General features: G+C 34.3%; 1 protein-coding gene across 1 annotated transcript; it reads right to left on the reverse strand.

Annotated features, from left to right (window-relative positions):
- Positions 1-10,729: 10,729 nt before the first annotated feature.
- LOC131604901 (uncharacterized) lies at positions 10,730-12,342 on the reverse strand. Its single transcript, XM_058877318.1, has 3 exons — positions 12,242-12,342; positions 11,878-12,133; positions 10,730-11,009 (listed from the first exon to the last, which is right to left on the reverse strand). Exons 1-3 carry the CDS (start codon positions 12,323-12,325, stop codon positions 10,861-10,863), a joined length of 489 nt encoding a protein of 162 aa, XP_058733301.1. The 5' UTR covers positions 12,326-12,342; the 3' UTR covers positions 10,730-10,860.
- Positions 12,343-23,809: the final 11,467 nt, after the last annotated feature.

Below are 23,809 nucleotides of genomic sequence, written 5' to 3' on the forward strand. Positions count from 1 at the left end.
GCCTAACCTTAAGGCAAAATTGTGTGACTTGTTTGTGTTTGTTATTTACTTGACATCATGACATCATAAACATCATAAGCATCATAACATCATGACTAACCATTCGAGGACCAAGGAATTCATCTTTGTTCTGTTTTGTAGGTCATGGAGACTAGAAACACCATTCGAGTTAACTTTGTGAAGATACCTTCCGAACTGAAAGAATTGGTATTAGAGATTCCTGGAGGTTCCCGATTCTCTGAAAGACATGGTCTCTTGCCCAGTTTAGTTACTTCAGGCTTTGACGAAGAAATGATGAGTGTACTATTTCAATTCTTCGATCCCGAGCATCATTGTTTTACTTTCCCGGATTATCAGTTGGTACCTACTATGGAAGAGTTTGCTGACATACTTGGACTCCCCATCCGAGATCAGATTCCGTTCACTGGTTTGGAAGAAATTCCAAAATTAGAAGTTATTGCTCCCGCTTTACATCTTAAGAAGTCTGATATTGATGGTCATTGGGAAACCAGAAGTGGAGTCAAGGGATTCCTCGCTAAGTTCTTACTTGGGAAAGCTCGCATGTTTCTGAAGTCCATGAGTTATCAAGCCTTCGAAGACATATTAGCATTACTCATCTATGGTTTGGTGTTGTTCCCTAATCCTGATCAGTTCATTGATGTGCACGCCATAAAGATATTTCTGACACGCAATCCAGTTCCTACCTTGCTTGGAGACATCCTACACTCTCTTCACACTCGTACTATGAAGAAGCGAGGGACTCTTATGTGTTGCATACCTTTGTTATCTAAGTGGTTTATTTCGCACTTGCCTCGATCAGTAATGAGGAACGACCAAAGGTTGAAATGGCACAAGAGAATAATGTCACTTTCACATTCTGATATCCGTTGGCTGTCTTTATCCAAGGAAAGTTTCACCATGATCGACCGTTGTGGACAATATCCTAATGTGCCTTTACTTGGCATACGAGGGGGTATCACTTATAATCCTTGCTTGGCTTTACGACAATTTGGTTACGCTCGAAGAGATGGTCCTCACCATATGCTTATACAAGGGATTGTGTTTGATTATGAAGATGACACTCAGAATCACCGCCGGAAGTTCATACGAGCTTGGGATATGGTAAATAGAATTGATAACAAAAGCTTGGGACAAAGAAACTCCATTCCTTTGGGGCCTTACCTTAGATGGGTACGCACTCGTGCTCAACGTCTCATCATGCCTTATCCGTATGTCTTACCTGTGATAGTGGAGCCTGATTGCGAGGAAAGAGTTCCTCAAGTTATTACTCATCCAGACATGCCAACTGACATCGAAGAATTAAAGAGATCCTGGGTTCAACTAAAGGAAGAAAGAGACACTTTCGAAGCTCAGTTTCGTGACAAAGAAAAGAAAGTGTTAGAACTCACAAGATTACTTCAAGCAGAGCAAGGCATCAACAACTTCATTGGTTCAAAGAGGAAGCGTCCATGGGAGACCTGAAGAATTTATCTTTTCTAAGTTTTATTTTATTTTCTAGTTTTATACTTTCCTTATTGTAAAAGACAACAATAAAACAATTTACAATTACTTTCTCTTAATTATTATTAATAAAATTTCCTTTTGTTTTGTTTTAAACAAATTTGAATTCTAAAGGTCCTCGAAACATTGCATATGCATAATCATATCATTCATAAACATCGCATCGCAGGTTTCATAAAATCAAATGCCTCATCTTTGTGCTGTTTATTTCAGTAACAAAGATGAATCTCGAACAATCTTTGAAGAATCTCCAAGCTCAGAACAACCAGTTCCAGAAAATAATCTTTCACTTGGCCAAGGGGCAAGAAGAATTAAAGGCACTTCTGTCCGAGAAGGAGAAGGACCAACAAAGGGGGCAAGGTGTGCAAGATAAATGGAAGTCCAAGCCTAAGCGGTCATTCACTCCGTTACCCATGCCGCTGTCTCAAGCTCTGCAACAACTGCTCAATCAGAACTTGATAACTCTATTGCCTCCATATTCACTTCCTGCTAATCCCACTCCTGGGTACAAATACCATGCAAGATGTGCTTATCATTCAAACAGTCCCGGTCACGATACAGAGGATTGTGGACCATTGAAGCACATGATCCAAGACCTCATTGATTGCAAGATCATTGACGTCATTTCACCTGAGAAACCTCATATGGCCAATACTAGATACAATCGGAAAGGTCACAATGAACCCAACCAATCTGTGGGGACAATTCTGACCTTTACACCAGTTCCACAACAAGGACACAAGTCAGATACACCCAAGCGCCAATTCTCAAAGATCAATATGACTCTGGCCGAAGCGTTGCAACAATTGCTGAAGAAAGGGCTAATCACTTTGAAGGACCCTCCGAGGAATCCTAGTACTTCCTCTTCTCGTTATAATCCTAATGCAAGGTGTGCGTATCACTCTGATAGTCCTGGCCATGACACTAATAACTGTTGGACACTGAAGAATAAGATCCAAGACTTAATCGATGACAAAATCATTGACTGCCAGTCTCCTGAGGAACCTCACGTCGTGTACGACCAGAAAGATCACAATGAACCCAACCAATTTGTGGGGACAATTCTGACCTCTACATTAGCTCCGCAACAAAGACGCAGGTCAGATACATCTAAACGTCAGTTTACAAAGATCAATATGTCACTGGCTCAGGCATTACAACATTTGCTGAGAGAGAACTTGATTACTTTAAGAGATCCTCCTGTAAAGCCCAACACTTCCGCTCCCAGCTATAAGCCCAATGCGAGGTGCGCATACCACTCCAATAGCCCTGGACATGATACAAATGATTGTTGGCCATTGAAGAACAAGATTCAAGACATGATCGATGCTGGTGAAATTGAATTCCCTCATCCCCAGACTCCTATAGTGATCCCTGCTCCCAGGCACAATCACGACAAGAATGATTAATGTCATAGTGGATGAACTTTAGATCATTAGATTTACTTTCATTTGCAATTTCTATTCTGTTTGTTTAAACATTCAAATTATGATAGACATTATTTGTTTTAATAATCATCATCAGTGCATTGCATATATTTGTCTTGAATAAATTATTTCGTTATCACTCATTTTAAATTATGTCTTTATTCTGCATATGTTTTTGTTATACTCAACTCCTGCTAAAGTTGTATACCTTTTGAGGGAGGATGACGAAAATGATACCGCAACCTCATACAGTATGCTTTTGAATGGACTATGCTGACGATGTACAGGCATTGTTTCAATTCCTAAACAGTGGAGATATAAGGATGTTAATCCCTCGTCAACCCCTTTGAGCCTAAGAAGTAGAAGTTTCTTTCTTGTATTAATTAACCCTTGATCATAACCTGGGGCAGGGTAGTTCTCAGTTCAATTTGATTGTGCATTCTGTTTTAAGAGAATCATTCGGTACACTTTGCAACAAAGGTTTCAATCACAAGTGTTCATCCGCACACATCAAAGAAGTGTTGGAGATGTCAATCAAAAGCCAATGATGGTTCATCAATCATTAAGCAAGGAAGTCAACATGTTTAAGAAAAAAAATGAAAAAACATATATACAAAGAAAAGCCTGCTAAGTCAAAAATCAAAAGATGACTTAGGCAAAAAAAAAAAATCAAGGCATCCCGCTGACTGTAAGTTCAAAATAGACAGTTCAGGCAAAAGTTAGGGATATCAAAAAGATGAAAAAAGAAGTTAATAAATTCCTGAACAACACGATGTTATGACTACTAAAAGGAAGAAGTGACTGCCATCTCAAAAATTCTCTCTGCTTGTGAACCATCATCATTATCAAAGGTGCAAATCCAAAAGTCTCTTGGAACCTGAATGCATAAGTTTGATTTAGCTGAGCTTAGGACTGAAGATCATCACGAAGAGGGGTGGGTACAATAAACTTTGAGCCATTATCCTTTGTTTCTTAAAACCGTGAACCAAGCCACGTTACAACCCTTGAAAGTCCTAATTGAAGCATGGTTAGTTCGAAAGCATACTGTCACCAAAAGGGTATCCTGACTCCTTAAGGTTTACCAAAAATGCTGAGTTGATATTTCTTTTTTACAAACATCACGTTATTACAAATAACACGTTTTACAAACAACACGTCGTTACAAATATCATGTTTTTACAAACATCACACTTTTACATCTCTTGCTTTAATGTTTTTCAAAAACTCAAGACAAACGTATGCATTGCATCTCATGAATTCATTATTAAACATATTCTGCTACGTAATTTCAAATGTTAGCATCAGAATAAATTTGCACAGGGTATGGCTAATGACCGAAAGTTATCCCGACAAACAAAATCACTCCAAGAAGCCATGTCTCTTACGTATACAAGGGGCATGACATGTTTTTCCCAATCAATCTGGGGCAATCAAGTCAAGATTCCGAGAATCTCTCATGGATGCTCGAACAATCAGGAGCATACATCCAAAGTATATCTAAAGCTAGTCCCCAATCAACATGGGACACTGTCTTGAGCCTACGATTACTAGGGGCATATCGCCCATGGTGTACATCTCACAAAGTCCTCGCGAGGCGAATCTTTCTAAAGTTCCAGCTAACTGGGGCAAATCTATGCAAGTCCAGTCCGACATCTTGATCAATACTCAGCGGTGTGTCCCAATACAAATCCATGAATGGCAGCTATAATACTGGGGGCAACTTTCAAGACACCCATGTCTCCCCCACAGAGTCAGGTTCACAAGATCATATCCCCACAGAGCAATCATTAAGAAGATATCTTCAAATGCTCTCGTCCCGACAAAGATATGGCTCCCCAATAGAGTTTACATCTTCAACACAACCGGTTTCTTCAACACTTCGCTCTTCTCCAACATGGTTTACTAATATTTTTTATTCCCAATCAGGGTGCATCAAGTCACTGATCATCTCCAAGCAGAAATCATAAATCTCTAGCTGAGCATCTTCAAAATAAGATCAAACATCAAAATCACGAAGACATAGAGATTTATTTTCTCAATCAAGACAACATAAATCATATTCACATATCATATGTCATAAACATATTCATACATTGCATACATTACCTCATAATGAACTCATACATAACATGCAAAAGCTCTCACATAACCCATGCATCATGACATTGCATAAAGATTAACCTTACCTTTTTCAGAATACAGGTACCGACAAATGAACGAAATCTCCAACTTTCCAAGATCTAATTCAGCTACTACGAATGGTACTGACACGATCAATGCTCGAAGATCTAATTCATTTACCACGAACGGTAATGACACGATCACTTTCAAAGTCTAATTCAGCTACTACGAACAGTACTGACACGACAAAAGATCTAATTCGGTTACTACGAACGGTACTGACACGGTCAACTCTCAGAGATCTAATTCTATCATCACGAACGGTGTAGACACGATCACTGACCTTCTCAGTCTAATTCAGCTACTACGAACGGTACTGACACGACAGAAGATCTAATTCAGATACTACGAACGGTACTGACACGATCAAATTTCAGAGGTCTAAGTCTATCATCACGAACGGTGTGGACACGATCACTGGCCTTCCCAGTCTAATTCAGTCACTACGAACGGTGCTGACACGACAAGAGAATCTAATTCTATCATCACGAACGATGAAGACACGATTATCTCCTCAGATCTAATTCTATCATCACGAACGATGAAGACACGATCATCTTTCCAAGATCTAATTCAAGTATCACGAACGATACTGACACGATCAATTCCCAAGGATCTAATTCATCTACCACGAACGGTAATGACACGGTCAACGCGCAAACAACATCTTCTCAAAATTCAACTACCAGATGGCATCCACAAGCCCATCTCCGACAAAAGTCCCTACTTCAAATAGGGCAAATTTCTTGGTATTCTTATGTTCAATCATCTTCCACCTTCAGATACCGACTGGCGCGCAGACCACTCTACATCTTCAGGTTTAAGATAATTGAACAGGGGCAGCTGTCATACCCCAAAATTTGCCCATGCTATTTTTCATACACAAAACCAAATCAAAAGACAAAGCTCCAAAACACAGTCTCCTATACACAAGCTCTGAATTAGGGTTTGACTAATTCAAGAGAAAATCATTGAATCAATGGCTCAAGGTGGCTCCATAAGGTCACTAACATCCCAAAGCATCTCCATATAAAGTTTCAAGTCAAACAGAACAAATTTGGTTCCTCAAATCTTGATTAGGTCAACAGTCGACTCTCAAGGGCAAAACAGTCATTTCAGGTCAAAATACAGTCAAAGTTCAAGATACTTGGTCAACAATATCCTCATAAACCTAAAACATCATTTGATCAAGGATTGATCATGATGATGCAAGGAAAGATCAGAAAAGTCAAAAGTCAAAGGTTACTATTTTGGGCATGAACTGAAAGAGTCAACCAAACTTTGAAAATTCACCAAATATTCATACTTCATCAGAAAAATTCCCACCAAAGCTCATTTTGAAGGGAATTCATTCCTCTATCTAATGGTCCAAGAATCAAAGCCCATAGGTCAATGGTTTAGGAGATATGGCTTCGTACATTATAGGTCCTTTCCAAAAGTCAACAAAAAGACACTTTTTTCAAAAGGACATAATAGGAGCATGGAAAATAATTTTGATACGAGACCAAAGACACTGGTTAAAGGACTCTCTAAGGGTTCTAAAAAGTCTTAGAACACTTCCATACCTCAAAAATTGAGGGAGATAGACCTTGTTAAAGTTGGACTGTTTTGGAGGGAAAAAGTGAAGGAACTTGAATATTTTTTGCAAATGGGCCTAAAATTTTGTGATCCAATCTTGCTCCCCAAGCCATCTAGAAGATCCAAATCCATTAGTCACGAAATTATGACCAATATTGGATTTTTTATTGAATTTATATTCATTAAAATGTAATTTAAATCAATTAAATCAAAGATATTTGAGAAAATTTGATTTAATTATATTTTTCAATCAATTAAGTCAATAATTAAATACAATATTTGGTATAATTTCATGCAAATGCTAATTGGGAGAAAATTGAATCAATTAAGCCATATTTAGAAACATATTTCTCCATATCTTCCCAAAAATTCAAACAAAGATTTGATTGGATTTCCTTCAAGATTATTCAACCCTAATCAACCTCTATAAATACTGAACAAACTCAGACCACAAGGGTTACAAAAAATCTGCACAAGAGGACCTGAACTCGAATTCAAGAATTCACCAAAAACTAAAACTTCAATTTTGTGTTACAGGGCAGTTCAATCGATTCTAAGCATTGCAATACGTTCTTTGAAGATTACTGAAAGTGTTTGGATCACTGCACGCATTCAACAACCCCAGAAACATCTCCTATTCATCAAGGTATGTGCTTCTAAAAATTCTCTCGATTTACACTATACAAGCATCCATACATGAAATCAATTGCATATTATTGTTTATCTTAGTATGTTTGCTGTTTCTGGATAAATTGGTGCGTTATTGTGCCGTTTCGAGCAATATGCCATGGTTAGGGTTTTTGCTCCGATTTGGGGTTTTCTTGCACAGGTGAAATTAGGTTTAATAAACACCATAGCCAGGTTCGCAAGCCACAGACGAATCCCTTGGTGGTGGTGCGCCAAATTTTTGTGGCCATTTGGTTGTATTCGCGATTTTGCAGGTGTGATATGTAGACCCTTTTACAGCGCATTCGCCACGAAGGGTGTAAAATATGTTTGCAGGTTTTTTGTTGAAGAAGATGACTACGTGTCATCGCGTGATTGGTGGGTTCAAACTGATAAAGGGCGCGTAAAGCTTATGGATCAGATGCGTTAAGAAACACGCGTTGTTGTGGTCCCTCACGCTCTCAGCCACCTGATCGTCCTCTCATCAGATCTGACGCACGCGAAGCTGCGGATCTATCATAGTCCTTCCACGCGCGCCACACGGAATCAGAACAGCTAAGTTTTGCAATTTTTTTTATTTTTTATTGCATGGCCTTTATTATTTTATATATTAATCTATATATTGTTTTTAATCCTTTTCTTTTCTTAATAATAATAATAAACAATTACATTTATTTTCTAAAATCTTTTTTATAATAATGTTATTTATTTATTTATTTAATACTTATATTGTTTATTTACTTTATATGTTTATATATTTGTTTTATATATTTATAATTAATTTGTTTTATCTATTTTTATATTTATATATTCCTTTTAAATTATGTTATATATTTATGTTTATTGTATATTTATTTATTTTAATTTATATATTTGATTACTTAATCTTTAAAAATTCATATCAATTCTATTTTAATTTCAAAAATTCCTAAAAAATGCTTGCATGCTCGATTTTATTTTCTCTGTCCGATTTAATTAACTAGGTCGCGAGACCGATAATTAATTAAATCGTTTGTGCTTTTCTTATTTATTTAAATTCAATTTTCGCCCTAATCAGGGTTCACGATGACCATTCCCTACACTGATTTTATTTTCTTTTCTGTGCATTATCAGGGTTGGCAATATAATTCGCCTCGAGTGCGCGCCTTCAACAAACCTCGAAGATAAGTGTGCTGCTTTACTTAATTTTATTCTTTTAATTGATTCGTTGTTAGGGTTTGCCTTGCCTTCACATATTTTCTGCCTTTATTTCAGGGTTTACCTTCAAGGCAACCTTCGCCTAACAACCATATCAGATCAAATACGAATCGAAGCTAAGTACCCTCGCCTATTTGATCATTGTTCTTTTTTATCTTTATTTATCTATTCTTTATTTTTTAGGGTTACCCCCGCCCGCCTTTGAATTAGTCATACACTCACCCAATTTTGTTATTTATTTGCCTTTTCAGGGTTTGTCGAATGCCAAAGCGACGAGTCTGGTAACCCTGAACCCTATCTTTAGTATTTTTCTGTTTTATTATTACTTGTATCAAACCCTATTAAGGGATCCGCTGGTTACAATTCCCCTCTCCTCCGCTGGTTTCATTTTCCCCCTTCCCTTTATTGCTTTATATACTGCGTGGTTAGTAATCTTAGGGAGTGCAAGCCTTAAACTGAATTAGAATAACTAATTAAAAGATAAATATCTGAATATAATCACGTGAATGTTGCACACACGCACCCTTTTGGGGTAACCCTCTCTGTTGCCTGTTGCTTGTTGCCTTGTTGCCTGTTGCCTTTGTGTTTTTGCAGAATAAGCCACGTCCCCCGAATTCGAGGATACCTCAGCCATGTTGCCTCGATAAAAAGGTCACGAGCCTAATGATGCTGCCTTCGATACACAAATGACCTCGACCCTCGGATGTTGCCTACGGAAAAAGGCTGAGGTATCTTCTGGCTGCCTACGAAATGGCTTATTCTGGTCCTTGCCTTAGACTACCTGCCCTTCTATGGCATGGGACAGTCTTATGGCAAAGGATGCTGCGATGACCCTTCAACCTCCAAACGAAAGGCTTCCTGCCCTCTTATGGCAAGGATAGACCCTTTCATTCTGAAAGGCAAAAAGAGACCTATCATCTGAGTTTAAGGTAATTGCCCCTAACTGCCTTGCAATGCTCAAACATTTTTATTATATTCTTTCTCATAATTTTTCAAAAGGGCAACGCTTATTCACAAGCTAAAGTCCCTATCTCTTTCATCTACATTTTCTAAACAAACGAGCAAGCAAAGCAATTAAGAGCCCATGGAAAACCATGGATGCAAAGGGTGCCTTACACCTTCCCTTTGCATAAATTACCCCCCGAACTTAGATTTCTTAAAAGGTCTTTTTCTTTTCTTTTTGCCTTTCTGATTTAGTTTGGATAAAATAAAAGTCGGTGGCGACTCTTGCTTACCGCGACATTTCGATTATTAAAAAGTCAGTTCACCGTATTACAAAGGGCTTTTGTAAAGGTAATTATTTTTTTCGTTAAGGGTAAATTGGGGTGTTTGGTGGTATGTTTCATTCTTAGTTAGGTAGTCGATTCAACAATATATAAACCTTTACTGCTCAAAATATATTATAAAACTTGTATTAATGATTTGAAGATTATGCACAAAGTTTTAGCATTTTTAAAATGAATGAACATTTAAAAAATTGATTTAAATTATTTTAAAATTTGTATAAAAGAGGTAATTTTAAAACTTATGTGTATTGCCTTAAATAGATCCTAAGAACTCGATTTAAATTGAGTTATAAGTTAGGTTTGAGGATGGTCATCCATCTTAAAGTATATTCCAATTGTCAGTCTCAAGGATACCCCAACCACATTAGACTTATCAAACATGGTCTTTCAAAAACTACAAACAATACAGTTAAATTAGACCATCATCCTAACATGAACCACACATTTACCAATCTGAGGCAGACACTAATCAAGAGTTTTATATTAAAGGACTATACATATAGAAAAAAAAGTCTTGCAATTATGTACAATATAATATGATTTTACACTGTTGTGCAATCAAATTTCACCATTTAGATATTTGGTAACAGAGTCACTGAGAGCAGAGTCCATTTAGATATTTGGTAACAGACCACTCAATAGAGAATCAAATCTAAATAAGATGTCACTGTAATAATAGGCCTCAACTAACAAAAAGAAATATCTATGACTCATAACTTTGTACTTTTCTCAGGGTGAGATATAAATCTTATGAGCAACTTCTAAAACTTCAAGATGATAAAGCTGATAGGTAGAAAGTGTAACTTCAGAGAAACTTGTGCATAGGTTACTGGTTGGTGCATGTAGAAGTAAATGGTTGGTGCATGTAGAAGTAAAGCTGATAGGTACAGATAATCCATGACACTCACTTGTCTTCAACATCAAGACTTGAATAAACTACCTAAATGCCTGAAGAAATTATTTCCAAAAGACACTGTGACATGCCATAGTCGGCATAAAGCATCTTACTTTGGTTTGTCGTTTAAGGTTACAAGCGATTTAAGCACTCCGGGACTAATCTTGTCTGCAAGAGCACCTGTATCTGATATAATAAGTGTTTTTTCCTTCACAATGCTCTGTAGTTTCTTTGCCTCAAAGTCAAGCTGAGCTTGATCTGTAATTAAACACCCGTAAGAATATACCAACCAAATTTCAATAGAAATCAACTTAGAGACAAAAAATAATATTGACACAGCTATAATTCAAACTTGGACTTTCAGAATAATAGTAATTATCAAGAAAATATTCAGTCAGAATTCCGAACTGCTGTTGCATAATACTGATCGTCCATGCTCGATCATTTGCTTGTAACTACGAAGTACAGATTTTATTCTACATGTTTCATGATGGAAAACAAATTAATATAAAAGGAAAATGGGATCAATTCAAGTGAAATTAAAAACAACTTACACAAAGCTGCAGGGAAAACTAAATTTAGGTGAGATTACATTCAACTTCAACAATGTAAATTTTGCAACCACGTGATGAAATTACTCAACACAATCAGGTTGAACCTATACGAGTATGTATGACAGACACCTTAATATCTTTAAAAAATTTACAATAGAAACAACTACAACAACAACAACAACCAAGCCTTGTTGTTGTTGTTGCTTCTATTGAAATTTGTTAAAAATATTGCATTTGCATATTGTTTCTCATACCGAGGATAATGGTGAATAATCCAGACTCCAAGCTAATGCATATAAGCTAGAAAATATGAAAATAATTTCACATGTACTCCAAAATTGCACTAAAGCAAAGATGGAAAAATTCCAATGATTACAGGCTTTTAACAAATAAATAGATACTACTGAACGGCCACATAAAGAAGCATGACTAATCAACATTTTTGCCGGATGGATGAAAAAGAAGAAACTAACACAAGCATACATTTACGGATATTTTTTCATACTTCTTTTCTCATTATTACTTTTCTTATCAGTTAGGGGGGGCGTAAGGCAAAACTGAATAAAAATAACCTGTTTCCAATATAGTATGAGCAACATGAAATGGAATTCCGACAAACAGATCAGTTCCTGGAAACATTGTCCACGTCTGCTCGAAAGAGTCATGGTTACCACAGGTAGTACACACTTCTTGCACCAGAGGTCTTGAAACTCCCTTCATTATTGATCCATAAGGAGATGGAACACTACTCGTTGTTGTCCGAGCCTTTTTCCTTAATGCAGTAAGTGCTTCTCTGTTCCCATTCCTCAACTTATCATTCTCAACCAGCTGTACATTCACCAAAACGAAAGAATTGCATATCCAGCCTTTATTAACATAACAACATAACATATTTTGATTGAATTTGAATAGAAACAATATGAAATTTGTAATAACCTGATGCCGGGCTAAGAGAAGATGCTCAGCTTCGAGTTCCAATTCTGTTAATTTCTTTTGAAAGTGCTTCATGTTCTCATTCATATTTGAAGGAAAAAAAAAAACTCCTGAAAAAAATTGTAAACAAAATTATACCTAGAGAATCAAAAACAGCCATTCGCACAATACAGCATCGTCAAAAGCAGTGAACAATATCGCGTGGCATGTGACATGGGAAGTAGAACAAGTAAGGAAGCCCAATTTCTTTCAAAACAGCATGTAAGATCGCATAGTGTATTAAGGAAGGATTGAAGAACTTACGGTTCCTTGAGGGATGAAGAGAGACGGCGAAGGAGCGAGTTGCGACGGCAGGTGGACGCGGTGGTGACGGAACGGAGATACCGCCTGCGTTTTCCGCGTGGTTGAGTTGAGTACGACTACAATGAAAACAAATTCTGATACAAAGACAGAGCTGCAAGGATGGGCCTCTTTTTAAAAGATAGTGGACTGGGCTTGGCATTTCAATCTTACGAGAAATATAACTGGCACCCCCAACTTGTACCTAACAACCCCACATACCAATTTGTACCTAAATATTCAAAATATCTTCTCATTTTTTTCATTAATCAATTTTTGTAAAAATTTCTCTCAGGCGCAAAATATCTGGTATTGTCTAAAAAAATTCGGTATATGTTCCGATTATTTGAAATGTTTGGTGTGTGATTTACCAAAAATTTCAAAAAAAATCGGTATATTGGATATTTTTCACACTCTTCAAAAATATATAGTATTATTTTTGTGTGGTTGTGATTGTGACAATATTTTCGTAGGATTATGATTGCAAAGACACTTTTGTGTGATCCCTAATTATTTAAAACTTGTATAGATATGATTCATATGTTATTAACAAAAAAAGGGATAATAGCTATTTTGCCCCCTGCCATATGGGCGAGGTTTGAAAAACGCCCCTGTAAAAAAAAAAATTTGGATTCGCTCCCTAACATATGAAGATTCCCCTGTTTTACCCCTTCAAGAAATTTAATATTCAAAATTATTTGACGTGGCAACCATTTTTTATTTTTTTAAATTATTTATAATGACGTGGCATGCTTAGTTGGAATTTTTTATTATTTTTAATAATTTTTAATGACGTGGCATGCTTAGTTGGAATATTTATTTATTTATTATTTATTTTAATTCCATGTGGCATGTTTTATTATTATTTAATTATTTGTTTGTTAAAATGTCAAATATTAAAGCCAAAATTTTGTCTCCCATGGGTATTGAACCCATGACCTATTAATTACATGGGGACACCACCAACCACTAGGCTACTTTGCTTTTGTTGTTCTATTCTTACTTTAAGTACTTATATTATAATAAACTAGTTATATTTATCTACTTTTATCAAATATTATCAGTTACTTTTGTTGTTCTATTTTACTTTTGTCAAATATTAACGTTAATATATTTATCTAATTATATATTTATTTTAATTAAATTATAAAATATATCAGTTAAAATATAATAGTTATATTATAATTATTAGTTAACATTGTTATTAATTAATACTATTATAATTAATATTTATTTTATTGTTAAAATTAATTAAATTCTAAAATATAAATTAATTTAGTTTTAATTTAAATTTGTTTAATTTAGTTTTAATTACATAAACTAATTTAATTTAGTCATGTTTTATAGGTTATGTTTTATAAACTAATTTAAAAAATACTGAACCAAATTAATTTAGTCATATTTTATAAGCTATGTTTTAAAATATACTGTTAATCATGTTTCATAGGCTATGTTTTAAAAAAATAATGTACCTTTTAAACTAATGTAATAAACTAGTTTAAACTAATTTATTAACGTTATTTTCAATTAATAATTTAAATAATTAAAGTTATTTAAATATTAACATTTTTAAATATCAATGATATTTATTAATTTTTAAATATTTATGTTACAATATTTTAAATATTAATGGTAAATATGCAATTCATGTAATATATTAATGTTAATATATTAATTAATAAAACATTATTAGTTAATAATAATAATAATAATAATAAAACATATAATAAAAAATCATAACCTAAATAAATATATTAACACTAATATACTGGTTAATAAAACATTATCATTGATTAACAATAATATTAAAACATATATCAAAATATAAGAACCTAAATAAATATTTAATAAACATATTTTCAGAAATTACTATAATATAACAACTTAAAGTAAGAATAGAACAACAAAAGCAAAGTAGCCTAGTGGTTGGTGGTGTCCCCTTGTAATTAATAGGTCATGGGTTCAATACCCATGGGAGACAAAATTTTGGCTTTAATATTTGACATTTTAACAAACAAATAATTAAATAATAATAAAACATGCCACATGGAATTAAAAATTATTAAAAATAATAAAAAATTCCAACTAAGCATGCCACGTCATTATAAATAATTTAAAAAAATAAAAAAATGGTTGCCACGTCAATAATTTTGAATATTAAATTTCTTGAAGGGGTAAAACAGGGGAATCTTCATATGTTAGGGGGCGAATCCAAATTTTTTTTTTTACAGGGGCGTTTTTCAAACCTCGCCCATATGGCAGGGGGCAAAATAGCTATTATCTCGCAATGTCTCAATTTTGGTATCTCGCTTTTGTGTACTTCAACGACATGAATTCTCCTATTGATTTTAGGCTCACAAAGAACACCTCTCTTTATGTTCTAAAATCTAAACGGATTGTCACTTACACTGTCCAAACAACAGAAGGGTCCAATCTTGGTGGATGCAATAATTGTGAGATTAGTTGAGATATTATGACGATGTTGAAACATCCTGAATCATTTATCAATGTTTAAGTTATGTTCATGTTATTTTCATGTTAAGTTATGCTCATTTTATTTTCATGTTAAGTTATGTTTATTTTATTGCTCATAATGTTAGACCTAAACCACCTATCAATGCTCTCATATGATATATCACGAACTGGTCTAGGAACACCTTCAACATAGCCAAACTTCCGCAAATACCTCTTGGGTAAATATGCAGCACAAAACTCTTTCATTGTAAATAACCTAACAAAATGGCAGTGTCATGGAACTCTTGATGCACTCTATGGTCTGCATTAGTCGAAATGGCTGCAAAAGGCTTAGACTATTCTATTAGGAAAAACCTACATACTCAATAACTTAGAGATATGACACAATTGGCTGATAGAGTTTGTCAAGTTGAGAGATTGAAGGCCGGAAAAATCAGAATTAGTAAATATCATAAGAAAAGGTTGCTTACGTAGCAGCTGATGAATATTCTTGAAACTAATATAATTTTCTTGGTCATAAAACATCTCAATGTGCCCTTTTCAGAGATTTGGTGCATAAAGTTTTGAAAGAAGGAAGACTTCAATTTGGCGAAAAGTTAAAGATGCAAGTGGACACTGACCCCTTAAAAGTCGAAGATGACCTATATGTTGAGCCTCTTGAGGTTATGATGGTCGAAGCTACTAATGGTTTTGATAGGGAAGTTCAAGATGGATTACAAGCAGTTTATCCTCAAGCTAATGAGGATTTGGTTGACTTCCTAGAAAATTTTAAAATAAGATAATCAAAGGTCAAGTTATGCCCAAGGTGTAATGATGTTTATGATGAAAAGGCTGTTGAAGAGTATGAGGCTACAAGAAGGAATGATCATAGGGGAAGGAAAGTCTCGGTTCCAAGATTTATCTTTGACAAGAGAGGGGTCCCTCGATGCAATGAGGAATACATGAGGAAATTCCATAAACCTCAACCAAAGACCTTTTGTCCTCCATCGGACACTCCGCAAGAAACGTGGGTGAAACTTGTGAATCATAAAGGGGGAAAGAGGCCAAAGTGGAAGGAGCTTGATCAAGAAACAAACATATATGTATAATAGCTTCATTTCCAATAAATATGAGATACTAGAGAAATCTTTAATATTTAAAAGATATAAAAATCCTTAAGAGTATTTGGATGAGATAGTAAGATATCTCTTTTCGTTTAACTAAAGGTCTTTGGTTCAGACTCAACTTTGAACAATATAACCTATGGTTTTTCAATTTCCATGAAACACTGTGGCGAGACTTCAAGAAAGAAACAACTAAGACTCATTTTCAAGAAAAAATAATCTCGTTTATTTATAATTTTTGTATTATTTTTAGTTAACTTTATGGTCTATTTGTTACGGCTTAACAAAATATTTTTTTTGTATTTTTGAAATAGATTTTACAAAACTGTTTTTTAAAATATTACAAATTTTTATATATTCGTTTTTTTAAAAATGAGACGCTAATTTTGAAATCTTATAACAAAATCATACATTATTGAAGATTAAAACTTAGTCAAAATTACAAATTTTTTCAAAAAGTTGTATTTCAAAAATGATTTTTTATAAAAATCTATTTGAAATAGCTTTAAAGTTAAGTGATTTTTGGAATTAATATCAAAAAAAGTTTCAATAAAAAGATGAAATACCTAAAATAACATTCTAAGAATAACTATTCAAACTAAATTTTGATTTGAGTCTTTTAAAAAAAATGTCTTTTGTAATTTTGTTTTACACAAAATTATATAACATTAAAAAAATCTTTTTAAAAAAAACAAAAACAAACTAACCCTTACTTATATTTTAGTACAATAGTAACAAATAAGGGATGAAGAATTGTTCTAGTTGTTTAGCATTACGTTGAGTTTCAATAAGAAAACAACACGATTATTGATGGCAACTAACAACTAACATTCAAAGATACAATTTTTATGAAGACCTTAGGTCTAATCCAAACAATTGAAGGCCATTATTCTATGTCATTGTCATTTAAAATGGTTTGGTTAATTTTATGGCAACTGTCTACGCTGTGTTTTAAAAATCGGACCGGACCAGCCGGTCGAACTGAGAATCGGCCAGATAATTAGTCTGGTTTGGATCGGGTATGCCATCAAACTGGTGGGAACCGGTGAAAACCAACGGTTTAATTGTTTTTTTTTAACTTTTTTTTAAACTTTTTTTTAAAAAAAATTTTCAACATTTCTTTTAAAATTTTTTTGAATTTTTTTTAATATAGTTAGTAGTGTATTACTTAAATAGCATTCTCACATAGTTTTTTGTCGATAGTGACAAATTAAAAATTTTATTGTCTATTTGTTATCTTTCCTAATAAATTTTCTTAAATAGGATAAACATATTGAATTTTATTTGATTTTCTTTTTAGGAGGATCCTATTTTGAATTAAATTTGGTATATATTGGAGTTATTTTGTTATAAACTATTCAATTAGATTATGTTGTAATTAGACTTTGTTTGCAATTAGACTTTATAATTTTTTACTATTTTATTATGTGTGATACCTTTGTTTAAAATTTGAATTTAAGTTATGAAATTGTAAATTTATGATATGATATTTTTAAAAAATTTAAAAGCTAGTTATATTTTTTTAGAGACTGAATCATTCGGTTCGACCGGTTTTATACCTATATAATGGCAGGTCTATTTAACCGAGTTATCCGGTTTAATCCGGTTTGGTCATGCGGTTCAACCAGTGACCCACTAGTTCGATCGATAAACCAGTGACCCAGTACCCTCACTGGTTCGATGACCGGTCCGATTTTAAAACACTAGGTGTACGATACTGATTTTAATTGGCAACAACTCTTAATAAAAAAAACTCTTTGCTTTTTTATTAACTCCAACAATTAAATCATTGAAATATTGAGTCATAATTGCATTAAAAGTGTATCATCTTTTTTGGTGAATAGCGCTCGGGATTTTTTTAACAGAAATGTCTTTGTTCGTTTTCAAGACCAACTTTAGTTGAAAATAGTGAAGCTTGTCTCTCGGACATAAACACAATTGATTTTCAACATTATGATGAGAAAACTATTTGAACATGTCAATATTCTAATATAGAGATGAATTTGAAAAAAGTCCTTAAGTTACACATTGTTAGAAAACTATGTGTGTCTGTGTATTAATTGAGAAAACTCTAATTACCATATTGCTTAGATTACAATTATTGTCTAACTTACTTCATCATATAAGGAATGCATATATTTCATCCCAAAATACACCAAATGCTTCTTTTAAGTTTTTCCTTCCTCACTCTCTTTACTCTGCGTGTTTTAATAGTCGAAGCGGCAATTTCTTCCCCCTTTCTTTCTACTCATTGAATTTTCTTAGTATTTTCTATGGAGAATAATTTGAATTTCTCTTTGTTTGAGAAATTACCAAATGTTTTTTTTTTAAATTTTTTAAAGAAAATTATATGAATTTCTCCTTGTTTGAAAAATTATTTTGAATGATCAAATGATCATTAATGAATTCTTCATGGAGAATTATTTGAGTTTCTTATCCTTTTGTAAATTGTTATGACTGATCTTTATATTAGATACTACGAGTGGTATTTATACCATATTTGGGTGGTATTTGTACCATTAGATAGTGTATTTTTAGACTGATCATCTACCCTGCAAGTATTAATCATAAAGTATATAATTTTGTTGTTTTATCCTAGAGGCGCCGGGTTGATCGTCTGTCTTGCACAATTTTGGATAGTGCCACAAAACGCCTTAAAAATACTGATCTAGTCCGCGACTCGATTCGATAATTTCTCTAAAGGTAATTTTTCAAAATCGTGAAACAACAATTTTAAGGCGTTTTCAAACGGTCATATTCACTGAAGAAATTATTGGTACTTCTGATGATGTCTTTGACAAATCGTTCAAGTTTGATGAAAGTCACTTCAGGCGCTGACAACAAAAATTGCAATTTTTCTAAACCTTAAAAGAGGTTGTCAATGTTTTAACCTATGACATTTATATTGTTCGTTCTGGATCAAAAGAGAAAACTAACGGTAAAAAAATTTGTGGACTCAGATGGAATAATTAATTATGATGAATCTGAATTTGTTGCACATATGAAAGAAAATGATTTAGAGTTGAGAAAATAAATCACCTTATGAAACAAGAGTTATTATCTCTGCAAAAATTATATTTTGAATGGACTCGCAGATGATCTTGCAATGTTAAAAACATACACGAATACTAAAAAAAGAAAGTGTTGTTGGGAATTGCTCACACCACTAATGTTGCTTAATATTAAAGAAGTGGAGCTGAAATTCACCCCCGATAAGACTTTAATCTTGAAGGATGTCATGCATACTCTTGATAATATAAATAATATTGTTTTTGGATTTCTTCAAAATAAGACAAGATTTAGTTATCTATTGGTGGTAGATTTGTACACAATCACTAAGAATGATATTTTTGTGAAAGAAATTGATATGTTTAACAATTTTGTGAATGAACTTGAAAATTAATTTAGTAAGAAAATTAAGACGTTTCATAGTGGTATGGGAAACTAAGTATGATTCTAGTTTATTTAATGAATTTTATAAACAACATTGAATTTTATATGAATCAGCTGTTCCATATTCTCTTGAAATGAATGGTAAAATAGAAAGAAAGAATAGAATTATTACATAATTAGTTGTTGCTTACAAAACTAATCATTTCTATTATGTTGAATTCTGGTGCTGCTTCTCATTGTGGGGGGAATTTTTATTGATTGTTTATTATTTTCTTAATAGAGCTTTCAAGTCTAAAAATAAGATCTCTCCTTGATAGATATTGAAAAAAATATAACTAAACTTGTTTTACTTTAGAACTTGAGTTGTCTGGCTTATGTTAGGATTCTGGATCCAGTGCGAGTTAAACTCGCTAGTAAAGCCTATGGATGTGTATTAATTGGGGGGTATGTAGTAAACTGTTAGGCATATATGTTTTATGACTTAAATGGTAAAATGATCATGAAATCAAATGATGTTGAGTTTGGTGAAGACAAAAATTCTTTTAAATTAAGAAATATTGGGGGCACTGATCTTCAAGAGGCCTAGTAATCTTTGAGCATTAAAAAAGTGGCACGTAGAAAGCTCGGATTTTAATGAATCTTTTTTTCACCTAATGGATCAAAAAGATACAATGTTGCACTTTTCTTTTTACCTTGAATTGGGGTTTGACATTAGTTTGTATTTTAACATTTTTACATTGAAATTTAGTTACTTTAATAATGTGGATTCTTCGCATGTATTAAATGGAATCCAAAACGGATAGCTGAATTGTAGAATAATAATGTGAGTAAGAGGGTAGTTGGTTAGACACTGTTCCAAATTAAAGTTATTTGGACGCACATATAAACTTACATACTGTGTAAGTATGGGGTAAGTGGACAAAGAGATGAGAAGGTTGATAAATTTAGCTCCCTCTGGTGAAGAGATTTGCATACGCTGGACAAAGAAGAAAGAAGGAGTAGGGATAGATGGTTTGATACAATTTGGCTAAAGTAATCGGAAATGGAACATAAACATATTTTTGGAAGGACTCGTGGTTGGAAGGTGTAAAACTGAAGGATAAATATCAGATCCTGTACAAGATGTCGAAGGAGAAGGAAATTTCAGTTGGTGAGGCAATTAGGATAGAGAATGGGAGATCGATTTGGAACGGAGGATGGGAGGGTAGGCTAGAAGGGGAAAATGCTAAGTGTGAAGAGGAAATTAAAGATATGGTTAGTAGAATTTCGTTTATGAATAATGTTAAAGACAAATGGATTTGGCATAAGGGTGAGTATTCGGTCAATGAAGCGTATCAAGTAATCATGGAAGGGCTGATAAAGTCCATAGAAGTTAAGAAAGAGTTGGCAGTGTTTGGAACGAAATTGTTACGTTAAAAGTTTCGGTATTAGTATGGAGAATTTGGCAAAATAAAATACCAATTAGAGTGAACTTAGTGAAGAGGGGGATCTTAGTCGAATCTCAAAATTCTTGCCCTTATGGTTGCGGGAGAGAGGAAAATGTTGAACACATTTTCTTCGAATGTCCGGCAACTTTGGTTGCATGGAGCGAGGTCCTAAGATGGTTGGGTTTCACTTATGTTTCTCACAATTCTGCTATGCAGAATTTTACTCATTTTGCAAGTTTGAGCAATGGCAGCAGAGTGCTTAGAGAGAAATTTAACATCATTTGGTTTGCGAGTATATGGATCATTTGGAAAAGGAGGAACGAGAAGATCTTCAGATCAACATCGCTGCATAACTTCTCTTGTATTGAAGACATTGAGGTGATCGCTTGGAGGTGGCTAAAGGCAAAAGTAACAGGATTCAATTATGCGTTATATCAATGGATTACGAACCCAAAAGAATGCATTGGATGGGTAGGGAAATACTAAGTGAGATAGGGAGGAGTGGCGTCATTTCAGAGGGTCGTATATAGTGCAGTATTTATGTTGAGTCTGGCGGTTTCTGAAGAATAATCTACTTGCGCTAAGTCAGTATGTCTTGGATCTGGTGGCCACATTCTCGAAAAGTCCAGATGTAGCAGCCGGAGCATGCTTTCGCGGAGTATTGAGGCGTTTTATACCTTGTTTGCTGGTTTGTGTATCTCGAGCGGCCTAGTTTCACAGTTTGTATTCGGAGTCGACTTTGAGTTCAGGTGTGTGGTGGTGGTTCTAAACCTGCAGGGTGTTTCTGCAGGTTCTGGTGTCTGTTTCTTTGGGTGTGGAAAATTGGGTATGTTGTTGCTGTTCCGGCATTTGAGGTGGAGTTTGCATTTCATCTGTTAGCAGAGGTGCAGCTAGTCCGATACGAGAATGAGTTATGGTAAAACATTTGGAATCAGCGAGAGTTGTGAATATGCACTCTTCAATGATTTCTTTTGACATCCTGGAGGTGATAAAGAGTAAGGTCAGAGGGGTTCAATTCTTCCTTTCCCAGTGGACTTCTAATCCACTTGGAAGTTTAGGTCGGACAATCTACTGGGCTCGAGGCAATTGCATAGTTGGAAATTGTGGATCAGTATTATGGCATATTAGTCATAACAATCTCTTGCGGGTAGGATTCAGATGCTCTGCTGCAAGGGTTGGCTCTAATTTCTAGCATCAGTTCAGCTGGTCGGTGTCTTGATGGCGCTTGGAGTGATGCTAAAATCAGCGACGAAGGAGTGGAGTGAATTTGGCTGGCCCTGCACGATATTGATGCAGGATCTGAATTGTCGTCGTGGTGGTGCTCCCCTTTCTTTGTCGTTTGTGTTATATTTGTGTGACTTTGTTAATAAGTATATATGTTTTGTGCAAGGAGTGGGTGTTGATGTCATTCCAGCATTGGTGTGGTTTTTTCGTTCCGTATTGGTGGTTATCTGCTCTGATTCAGTGTATAGGTTGTCATTTGTATTTTGGAACTGATATGTTTTGTCAGAGGCATTTCTTATGCCCTTTGTGTGTTTATTAATATATCTTATCTTGGCTTTTCAAAAAAAAAAACTTATATACTGTTTAATTATTTAAAAAATATTATTTATTATTTATTTATTTTACATGTATTTAAATATTGTGTCTAAATCCGGTCAAGCTTGCTTTCATGGTGTTTTAGTGATTAATAAAATCTTGGATCTAGCAAAAAGATGTATGATAATGTAAGCTGGAATTATCTTAGGTACATGTTAAAACGAACATGGTTCAGGGTATAATGAAATGTTTGGACGGAGGCATGTATATTCACCAGTAGCATTTCTATATTAGTCAATGGAAGTCCTACAGATTCCAAGTGAGGCGTGGATTGAGACAGAGGGATCCATTATCTTCATTTTTATTTGTGATTATAGTTGAAGGTATGACAGTGTTGGTAAGCAAAGCATTAGAAATTGGAGATTTTTAAAGTTTCTGTGTGAATGAGGAGGTCAACTTTAACATACTCCAACTTGTAGATGATACTATCATAGTTGTAGTAACCATTGGAGCTTGAAAATATTGTTAAGGTGTTTCACATTAGTGTGTGGCCCGTGTGTTAACTTCTATAAAAGCAAGCTTTATGGAATAAATTTGAACAAAATTTTCCTCCAGGCTTCTTCGTCCTTCATGTCTTTTTGTGTGGATTCGTTACCATTCAACTTCCTTGGAGAACCGGTTGGATAGAATCCAAGAAGAAGCTCTATGTGGTGCCCGATCATTGAAAAATTGAGAAGGAAGCTGTCGTCAATGGAAGAGAATTACTTTATCTATAGGAGGAAGATTTTTGATACCAAAATTAGTCTTGAATAACATCCGAATTCACTTCCTATCATTCTATAAAGCCAATGAAAGTATTTCAAGATATCACTAAAATTCAACGCAATATCTTATTTGGGGGGAGGGGGAGACTAGAGTCAAGAAGAAGGTGGACTAATTGGGTAAGTTGGTCCAATGTATGCAAACCAAAAGAAGAGGGAGAGGTAGGGGTGAAAAACATAAAGGTGTTCAATAGAGCCCTATTTCTCAAATGGAAATGGAGGATATTAATGAAGCAAGATGCATTATGGACGGGTCAAGATCCTCTCCATTTTTCTCTCTCTCCATTTTCACCATTATTATAGTTTTGTATATAAATAGCACGTATTTTCATGACATGTGACATTTATTTCACATTTATTTAATTTTATATACTCAAAACTATAATAATGGAGTCTTCCATTTCTTTTAAGAAATGGAGAGGATCTCTACCCATTATGGACAGGAATCCTTAAGCACAAGTAGATAAATGTGGA

Source organism: Vicia villosa, linkage group LG1 (genome assembly GCF_029867415.1).
Source record: "Vicia villosa cultivar HV-30 ecotype Madison, WI linkage group LG1, Vvil1.0, whole genome shotgun sequence".
NCBI lineage: Eukaryota > Viridiplantae > Streptophyta > Magnoliopsida > Fabales > Fabaceae > Vicia > Vicia villosa.

Coding starts and splice junctions, on each gene's coding strand:
- LOC131604901 (XM_058877318.1), bottom strand. CDS start 12,325: ATGAATGAGAACATGAAGCACTTTCAAAAGAAATTAACAGAATTGGAA. Junction 12,134..12,241: donor TTCTCTTAGCCCGGCATCAG/GTTATTACAAAT, acceptor GTGAATGTACAG/CTGGTTGAGAATGATAAGTT. Junction 11,010..11,877: donor TCATACTATATTGGAAACAG/GTTATTTTTATT, acceptor GTTTAATTACAG/ATCAAGCTCAGCTTGACTTT.